General features: G+C 42.3%; 1 protein-coding gene across 1 annotated transcript; it reads right to left on the bottom strand.

Annotated features, from left to right (window-relative positions):
* Positions 1-549: 549 nt before the first annotated feature.
* Positions 550-4,331, bottom strand: LOC115048385 (creatine kinase U-type, mitochondrial-like). The gene is made up of 9 exons (XM_029509824.1): positions 4,189-4,331; positions 3,650-3,848; positions 3,469-3,564; positions 3,159-3,380; positions 2,947-3,032; positions 2,032-2,155; positions 1,744-1,878; positions 1,511-1,636; positions 550-666 (listed from the first exon to the last, which is right to left on the bottom strand). The coding sequence occupies exons 1-9, from the start codon at positions 4,329-4,331 to the stop codon at positions 550-552; spliced, it is 1,248 nt and encodes a 415-aa protein (XP_029365684.1).
* Between the last annotated feature and the right edge of the window lie 5,659 nt (positions 4,332-9,990).

The raw sequence follows: 9,990 nt of genomic DNA, 5'->3' as shown, positions 1-9,990 counted from the left end.
TTTCTTTTCGTCTACTAAGTGAAAGCACTGCATTCAAAACCTTCAACCTAATATTACCAGATGAGTTATGAGTTAATAATGATGTATGAGTTATTGTATACCAAGTAAAAGTACAGGTAAACAATACTATATATATATATAAAGATGGTAGTTAAAAAAAACTTTATAAAAAAACTTTCAAGGTTTGAAGGTAAATCAGATTATTCCGAGATATAATTATATAATTATATTTAATAGTAGTGTGCTGAATGTTAAAAGAGTTAACAGAGTAGCATGAATTACACTCAGAGTGTTTACTTTTCACTTCTGACAGCTTAACTCCTTTTTATTCGTTTTAGATTTCAGTCATTTTTTTGCCTGCCACCACAGAGAACATTCAAAACACGTCGGTTCATCGAGAGTTTATTGTGTTCAGAATTCATGTACATGTTATGAATTTATTATAAGTTCAGGGCTATACATGCCATGAATACCTTGTAGGACCAACAGCTTAAAAGCCAGTGGTTGGAGCGCCTGCTCTATTGCCGAGACTCTCAGCTGATGTGACGTTCACTTCCTGAACTGAGAGATGGGGGAGGGGATCTTGATGTCCTGCCCCCTCTCCAACCTCTTCTCGCACTCAATAAGGTAGTTAACGCCGTCGATCACTAACTGTACCAGCTCGACCTGTTAATGCACAGAAACCGGTGTCAAAAACGAGGGTTAGGGTTTGGGTTTGGCCAATTTCCATTTACCATATATCCATCCAGGCAGAACCCAGCCAGCCGAAAGGTTTGAGCCCAGAACCGTTTGGCTGTGAGATGCCTGCATTTACTGCGGCCTCACTGCTCTTACTTTCATTTACTGCATGTGTAATTAAATATTTTGTCAAATTTCAATCCTCATAAAAATTTGGAGGTTGTGAGCAACATTTCTTTCTTTGTTGTGTAGATTTACCTTTTTTTTTTACACATGTATGCTTTTTAACCACAGAGAAACTGAAAGCCAGCGTCCTCTCTTGCTGTAATTTGTTATTAGAATATTGAAGCTTAAGTCCTTTATGGCTCTGAAATATATTTACAGGAACACAAGATGTCACATTTCCCAGCGGGCATCTGATCGGCTTTAACAGTCCTATAAATGCATAAAAGGACTCATCTTAGAAAGCAGTGGGAAGGTCATCTACAGAGACAGCCTTTTGTGCCCTGGGTTTAGCCTTTCAGGCTCCTGCTTTTTCTCATGCAACTAAAAGAAACCAAGCTATAGCCGTGACCTTTCATCGCATTTGATTGGTAGTGCCTGTTGGTTCACAGCTTGGGTAGAAAAACTGCATGACCACCGCAGCTCAGTGAGCAGAAGTTTTTTAACCTCAACTGGCACATCCCTGCCTGGGATTACAGATTAGAGAGCAGCAGGGGGCATGGTTATTCACAGCCCACACCTGTCGGGGTGTCTGCTCTAAACTGTCTGTCTCCGTCTGGCTCTGCTGCTCACTTCGACTTTTTACTTTGCCTTGCCTTCGAGTGTTTACCTCTGACTTGCCCAGACGGTCGAGGTTGGAGATGTCAAAGGTGTCTCCAGTAGCAGCTGTGTCCACGCCTCCTGTCCCTCTCTTCTGTAGCCTCAGGTTATCCAGGATCTTTTTGAAGCGAGGGTCCTAGATAATAGACATTACATCAACTGAAGGCATGAAAACCACAATACGGGGCTAGACGCATCCCCCTGTGAGAGCAGTTGCAATTGTCATTGTGTTTCCTGCAGTACCCTGCTAAGGTAGGGCAGGCGAATGTGCACGCCGGCCCTGAGCCCAGTGCCAAGGTTGGAGGGGCAGGTGAGGATGTAGCCCAGACGATCGTTCCACATGAACTCCCATCCTCTCTCCTGGATTAGCTGCTCCACCTGAAATTCCAAATAAAGACCATTAAGGCGTCCTGATTTTTCACTGACAATCACAATCCGAATTTGATGAGAAAGTAAAGATTGAAGAGTTTTCACCATTCACATCAGTGCATGGTGTTGCTTCTGCAGACATACACACAGAGACATGCAGACCTGTTTTAGCCCTTTGCAGAACCGGTCAAACACCCTTTTCATATTTCCTCCTTTCTCCATGGATATGATCCTTGTGTGGTCCTCCTCGTTGATCCAGATCAAGAAATTCTTCTCATTGTTGTGCCTGGGACAGGAAGGCAGACTTAAAGTCCATTTTAACGCTCCCCTTTTGCATTGTCGCCATTTTAAAATATGCTGATAGAGATAAAAGGCTTTTTTCCAATTACATCCGCCAGACATGGGTTACACATACACACATATGGGAGTACGGATCACAGGAACAATCCTACATGAAAAAGAAGATGAACCTGAAGATGCACTTAAGGAGGTCAAAGAGGAGAGGCAAGAGAAAAAAAGTGGAGTAGATGGTTTTTAGTTGGAGTTTAGGAGGAGTTTTGGGATGCCACCATATTCCAGGAAAATGGCACGTTCTACATATTATAAAGCAGAAGTGAGTCTGTAATGTAAAGCCTTGCAGCAATCGGTGCAAAGCATTTTCTACATAAGCTGCTGTTATATAATGTAATCTAATTCCTTATAATCCACTTTTCTTCAGTCATGTCGATCCAGCTGAATGGTAGTGGTGCCTATTGTTGTCTGTCGTGGGATAGCATTCACAAATCCTTCTTGAATAATCATCTATATCTATACGTTCTGTTTGAAAGAGATGAATATCATCTACAATTGGTACATTTATCACGCTTTTACTAATTTACCCAAAAAAAAGTTATAGATTCACAAATTAGCAGCTGTTTTATTTGTGTCCACTGATGTCACGATAGATATGAAAGCCATTGCAGAACAGCCAGTTACTCTGGTTCTGGTTCATTCCTTGAAAGTCAGAATGAACAAACTAGGCAGGAACTTGGGCTTTTGCAGGGTGTCTGTGCTAAGACTAGGTCTCTCTGGTCTTACCAGATCCCACGAGCATCAGGCCAATCTCTAGCCATCCCAGCTGCCGTGAGCAGAGGTGACACAGGTTTATCAAACAGGAAGTGCTCCTGGTTGACCAGTGAAGGGACAGAGGAACCAGGAGCGAGGGCATTAGATGGCAAAGGACATTTTTAAAAAGAACAGAAAGCCACCCATCTCTGAGTGTGTGTGTGTGTATGCGTCTCTGCACTAACATCAATAAGCTGCTGCTGCTCCCTGTCGCTCATCTCTCCCAGACTGTAGTAGCGACCAGACAGCTCTCCTTTCAGGCCAGACAGAGCTGTCACCACCACACGCTCCACTTCACGACGCTCGGAGCGCGTACATGCAGGAGGGAGACTCAGTCCACGGATGCTGCGACCGGTACGGACACGAGAAGATAACACATAACGCTCGTCAAACATTCCTGACTGGATCTGTGGGGGAGAGAGTGTTATGCAGTTCCATATGCAGGTATGGACACAAGGATCTACAGAAAGAAGTGAAGAGAAATGCAGACGTAACCTTGGAAGCATCCAGGTCAGTGGGGTGCTTCATTGTGCGAGGGTCATAGCCATTATGTCTGTCTTTAATAACAGGATCAAACAGCTCAGCAAACACCTAATGAGAAAAAAAACCTCATTTTATTTTCTTTGCTCTGTTAGGATGAAATATGCAATAACTCACTGTAAACATTGTCTCATGCCTCATAGCTCTCCTCATCTCCAGCCACCATGCCGACGGTTTTGATGAAGGGGTGTCCAGGATTGTCCACCCCAGTCTGGATGCATTGATCCAGGGTCCAGTTCTGGGGGGTTACCTTGTCCCTCAGTCGTGCATAAATAGTTGGGGTCAATGCTGATGCCATGCAGTTGTTGTGCTTTCTCAGATCAGGAAAATCAGCACTGTAGAAAGTTACAAACAGCTAACATAGTTCAGCAATTTCCTTTTTCTTATTTATGAAGTAAGATAAGACAATGATCCTTTATTAGTCTCTTAGTGGTGAAGTTTGTACATTACAGCGGCATCAGACATATGAGGGAGTGAACAGAGACACACAAGAGTAACTCGATAAGGTGGAAAAGAGAACAATTCAACTATGTCATTGCACATATGTTACCATTGGACACCTCAGTCTGCAGAGACAGCTATGATGCTTGTCATATAAGAACTGATCGATTCATTCACTATGCAGCAGCAGATTAGCTCTACAAATAAAATCCATCCACACTCACAAACATGTACCTGGGTGGATAGAGCCTGCTCCTCTCCGCAGCAGCAGTGGCGTCACTGAGGAGGTATCCGGACGCCAGCGTGCCAGCTCCTATGCTGGCCAACACCACAGCTGTGTTACGGCCTGACACCATCCGGGTGAAAGAGTTCGCCATGATTCACGTCACCTGGTTAATGGCCTGGAGAAAGGTCAGAGGGCACATCAATGTGGGATTTATTTCTCCAAAAAGGGACAGCTAAAAATGTGACAATATGTCAGAGTGTTTACATGCGTTTTAATCAGTGGACGCCTCGGGAAAAGTATCCATAAAGAATGTGACAAATGTTGGTCTTGGTGTGACAGAGAGCTGAAAATGTCAGGATTGCTTTCAGTACACTGCAGAAGACTGCAGTTTACAGCAGCACCCTGCCTGAATATAAGAGATGGCTGAGAGGAAGAACCTGAACCTGAGGACAAACCGGACTCTCTGTAACGCACAGTATGTGTGTATTAAAACTGAGAGTCACAATAACACAAACCTTTCCAACGCACCTTCTTCAGTTTGCAGTAATACTGTATGTGGCTTTAGAACTGAAATGAAAAAAAAAAAAAATAGAGCAGCACAATAAATGTTTATCTTCATGTTTTTGTGGCTCTGGGGACATTACATTAAGATGCATCGACACGCATTTTTACAGGACAAAACAACTAATTGCATTAAGCTGCCAAATGCTTAAGCAACAGATATGGCTGCAGCTTGTGCGACGAGATTATTCTAGAAGCAGACAGAAGGCCTCTGATTTGTCCCCTTGCAGGAGTCACCAGCTCAGGTAATTAGATGATTTGTGATAGGATACTGAGGAAGGTGCCACCATATTAATATATCATGTCATCAAGCAAAGGAGAGTATTTTCTTTTTTCTGTGCTATTTTAGAATAACGAATAAGGTGGAAAAATAGATATATCAGAAATCAATGCTACAAAAGCTGTATAAAGGCTGCTGCATTGTTGCATATTACCACGCTCACACACACACACACGCTGACAGTGTGAGGTCTGAAGTGGTCAGTTTGGATTTGGCGTCAGACGTAGACAACAAATGATCCTTTCTGACATCCTGAAGCAGCCAGCTAAGTTCACACCAGACGAAAGGGAAGTAGACGGCGACGGGGAGAGGGCAGATAGTGGGGAGTTGAATGAATACCAGCAAAGGTAAACGTCTGAATTTCAGAGGAGCTGTGCAAAAATGGATGGATGATATGGATGTACAGGAAGAAAGCACAGATGTTGGCAGTGTTGGGAATAAAAATGACTTATGAATCTGAATGAAGGAGTGAAGGTCATTGTGAAATGGGTTAAAGGTTAGATTAAGGTCACAGGTAGGGTTTAAAGACCATGAGGACAATTAAAAGAGAGAGTGGAAGAGGCATGATTAGAGGGATTCCCATCAAACATTAGAAGATTAAACAAAGCGGGAGAGCATTAAGGAGAGGAACCGTCACCCTTTGACCTTAACTGGAATTAGGGAACTCATCTTACAAAGCGAGGTTTGTCACTGAGCTGATTTTCTATAATTGTCCTTCAATGTTCATGTAATTCTTATTAAAAGACAAAAGTGTGTTGTACACACACCCCATATATGCTGCCAAACAAAGTTTAATTTCTACGACAGTTGATAAATAACATTCAGCATGAATTTGGTCTTAATTAATACAGTATACCTACCTGTTGCTATAGCAACAAGAGAGGCTAAAGGGGATGAAGAAAAAAATCTGCAAAAGAGAAGGATGAGAAGTGAAGACGGGTTGTCAATCACTCACCTGAGGACAGCTGAAGAACGGAGGCAGCAGAGGACTGGTGTGTTTGCCTTGCAACTCGGCGCAGAGATTCTCAATCTGCAGAGAGAGAGAGCAGGCTGAAGAACAGAAATGGGATCAGAGAGAGAGAGAGATGGGGACACTAGCTCAGGATTAGCCGCTCACTAAGCAACAGACAGAAAATCCTCTTTCAGTCAGTCAGCATGTCTGCCTACTTCTTCACACATGCACTCAGGCAGGTTTTTGTTTCGCACAGGAGCACGTCTTCCCACACTTTTTTTTGTTGTGGTTGTTAAATAAGGAGCGAAGCTGCATTATTAATTACTGTTGACAGAGAGGGGACTGTCACTGCAGCTGTAAAATAAGGGTTTCCCTGTTTCCACTGGCTTATCATCAGTCAGAAAAATGGTTTTGGTGCCACAGGTACCAATAAGAATTTACATATAAAACAAACACTGCACTACTGGCAATGGGCCCATGCTGCGTCTCATGAGAATCACTTTCAGGTCCCCAAACACCATTAACTATGTTTACTGTGGGTGCGAGACTTGAGGATCCTGACGAGATCCTGAAAATTGAACACAAAACCTCAGAATGACACGTCAGTCCTCTTTTAGGGATATATGAGCTGAAATTTTCTGAGATTATGATTCTTTCCATCCAGCCATCTCCTACCGCTTTTCCGTTTCCGGGTCGCGGGACTCTTTCCATTGGACTCAAAATGTAATGCACCTTTTTGGGCCCACAGCCAAATCCCTGTAACTACCGGTCCTATAAGCTCCTGAGCTATATATCTAACTGCACTTTTGCCATCTTACAGCCTTTCATTTGTTCCTGCAGTATCACTTCTCCCTGAGTGAGACCACCTCAGGGAAGGTGTGATTGAGAGGCTCAAAGCGTTTTGAAGCCCAACGCTCATAGTAAAGACTCAAAGTATCACAGGAAGGCAGCTCATGGTCTAATCAGGGTGTTCGATGTTTGCGGCTTCAAGTCTCAGTTAATATTAAGTTTGAAACCAACTTCTATAGGAAAGACACAAAAGAAACACTGGTGGTGCTGGCTGGTTCAGCATTTGGTTCAAGGAGTCAGAGGACTTATGCAAAGATGAGGGTTGCCCAGGTTGTTGCTGCTGGAGGTTCAATCGGACTCTGCCCTGACTTTTGAATTCCAACACCGAAAGTAAACACTCAAACGCTGAACAAATATTGGTCAGGTGTCTTATGACAGCACCGAAACCTCAGCTAATGTTTTCTTTCTCTTCATTAGTGTGAAACATATTAACTTAGTCACTTTTATCTACTTCCAAATCTGTAGTGGAAGAAATCCAGGTCTCCTCATTGAGTGCCTGTTTACATATCAAGGTTTATAAAATTGGAACAAAAGAAAGCACAGAGCAATGTTTACCTCTTGGTAGAAAAAAATGCGAGTTGGTATGCATGTTAAAGGTGCCAATGGGCCTATTTGAACTGATCAAAATTGGGTCATGGGCACTTTATCTGGTATTAACAGTTGTACTTCCTCAAACGTTCCCGTAGTTTCACGTCTTCATTGTGCTTGTACCGCTCCGTGTAAAGTCCGCTGATGTGATGCTGAGGGCTGGGTAAGGAGCGCTAAAGTTTCATAGCAAGCACAATGCTAAACAGGCTCTCACATTTTAACCACGCTTACACGTTACTGTCTTTGACCAGAAAGGGTTTAGATGTCGGACGCTAAATGTTGTGATAAATTTCAGCCAACTGTTATCCATCTATGCCCCAGAAATAGAAGTCGTATTGGTTGATCTTGTGTCAAAGCCTCAATCCAGTGGTGGTTTATCTGCACTGAAAACTGTCATGTTCCAACAGAGAAAACGTTTCCATTCCAGCGCTGACTCGGCTGGACTTTACATGATGCCATACTTCACTGTCACTCCCTTTGTCTTCAAACATTCTCCCTTCATATTAAGGCCTCACTTTCATATCAAATAAATCCGGGCTGGATTGTTCCACTTGCAAGAGCGAGACAGTTGGATGAGACAAAGGTCACTCCTTCACTAATAAACGGTTCCTGGTTTGGGCGTGTATGAGCGAGGTAATAACTGTGCAAGGACCAAACTCAAGGACTGCACATGAACGTGTTTTTGTGTTACTTGATGCTGCCGATTTTTTTTCCCCCGCGACACACGTTTGCACAGCTTGAAAGAGACAGCTATTGCATTGTCGGCACATTAAGATGTGAGTTAATATGAAGGGCAGCGGTTGCCAGAGGAGGCAGGTGTGGAAGAAACTTAACGTCATTGACATTATTGCGCAGTGCAAACATAAGGCATGTTGAATTTATTTCCCCTGTACCTACAGTGAAAAAAATGCAAACAAATAAATACGCACACAATGAAAATACATAAAAAAAAAAATCTTACAATACAAACATACTGTAGCATTCAGTCCTCCCAGAAAGCATACCTGACAGACACTCAGGACTACAGGCGCACTGCGAAGGAAGCCTGAAAACATTTCCTCTAGTGGATCTGGATAAAGATTATTTTCTCGATGAGGAATGTTGTGTTTCCACAGAGGCCTGCATGACTTCTAACACCACATAACGAAAGACTACTTCGCAGAAGACACAGCTAAAAGACATTGTACGGTACATCAAGAGACTGACATTCCAGATTTGATGGAAAGAATGTAGTTTTTAAGCCTTTTAAGAAAGCCTCCTGACAGCTACAGACAATATCAATATCGAGAAGCGAAGGGAGAAAGAACAGGGAGCGTCCAGTAAGACATGCACAACATGCAGCTGTTGTGTGCATGCAGGACAACTACTTCATCATATCTGCAATACAGAAAAACAATTCATAGTTTCAAATGCTACATTTTTTTTTAACTTTCAAATAACTTTTTTTTTTTTTAAATTTCAGAATAAAATTAAACAGATTTCTTGCAATATAAGAGACTGAGATGCAAAACTAGAATTCAAAATAGGAGTACAGAGACAACCGCAAAATAATAATGATCAGATTCACAGCATAACAATTGAAAATATTCCTTCATCAATCATATGATATGTGTGGAGTTGCTATATACAAATATCATGTAATTACAGTATCTGATGTAATAAATAGCATGGTAAATAACGATCATACTGTCACTCAAGCAAAGCTACATCTGAGAGTGTGCAAAAACTGCCCCAGCCTACATCCAAGAGTTACACACTGGGACCTGACAACACATGTCAGTATCAGACAAAAAAAAAAAAAATCCAACTACACACAAACACCGCAAAAGCTTCGGGTCAGTTATGGCAACGTTTAAACACTAGAGGGAGATATTTGCAGTGACTTCACTGGGTTTACACTAACATGCTACTGGTAAGTCTACACGACCTATTTTCTAAAAAGATAAATAAACTAATAAAATAAAGAAGAAGAAGACTAATGAACTGAGCTAAAGTCAAATTGTTTACTTGAAAATTTGTAAATTTTATCTTCAGAATATGAAACTTTTTGCTTGGAAATTGGCAGTTGTAGGTACATTGACCAACTCTGGGGGAAGGCACTGATAACAATTTTAGATTTTATACCATTCATGTGAGCTGGGAAGCAAAGGCTGACCAAAACTGAATATAGGATAGAAAAAAAAAAAAAAATCAGCGTCTTGGTCAAAATATGTCAAATTTACCATTTTTAGTTTACCTTTAAGTTTCTTTAGTGCCTTTCTGTGTATGTTTGAAGGCTTAAAGGTGTTTTGCCATACCCAGCCCACTGAGGGTGCATAGTGGCTTAGAGAGTCACCCTGGTTGAGAATGAAGCGTGCTAAGCTGGAGGGTCAGGGGTCAGGTTGAAGGCCATTGACACATTTACATCCCAAGCTGAAATCATGCAGGTTTTGTGCAGAGACCGTCATCATAACAGAAAACGATTTTTTGGGCTCGTGCTCCAGGAAGTGGCACAGAAATGCACAGGCAACGGCACACAGACAACAGCGCAGAGAACAAGCTCAGACGTCGCTCTGTCACACTTTCTATGTATGCTACATC

The sequence above is a fragment of the Echeneis naucrates genome, chromosome 9 (assembly GCF_900963305.1).
Source record: "Echeneis naucrates chromosome 9, fEcheNa1.1, whole genome shotgun sequence".
Taxonomy (NCBI): domain Eukaryota; kingdom Metazoa; phylum Chordata; class Actinopteri; order Carangiformes; family Echeneidae; genus Echeneis; species Echeneis naucrates.
This window is presented reverse-complemented; position numbering and strand designations above follow the sequence as displayed.

Coding starts and splice junctions, on each gene's coding strand:
- LOC115048385 (XM_029509824.1), bottom strand. CDS start 4,331: ATGGCGAACTCTTTCACCCGGATGGTGTCAGGCCGTAACACAGCTGTG. Junction 3,033..3,158: donor AGCAGCAGCAGCTTATTGAT/GTTAGTGCAGAG, acceptor CTGGTCAACCAG/GAGCACTTCCTGTTTGATAA. Junction 2,156..2,946: donor CCTGATGCTCGTGGGATCTG/GTAAGACCAGAG, acceptor TTCCTGTCCCAG/GCACAACAATGAGAAGAATT.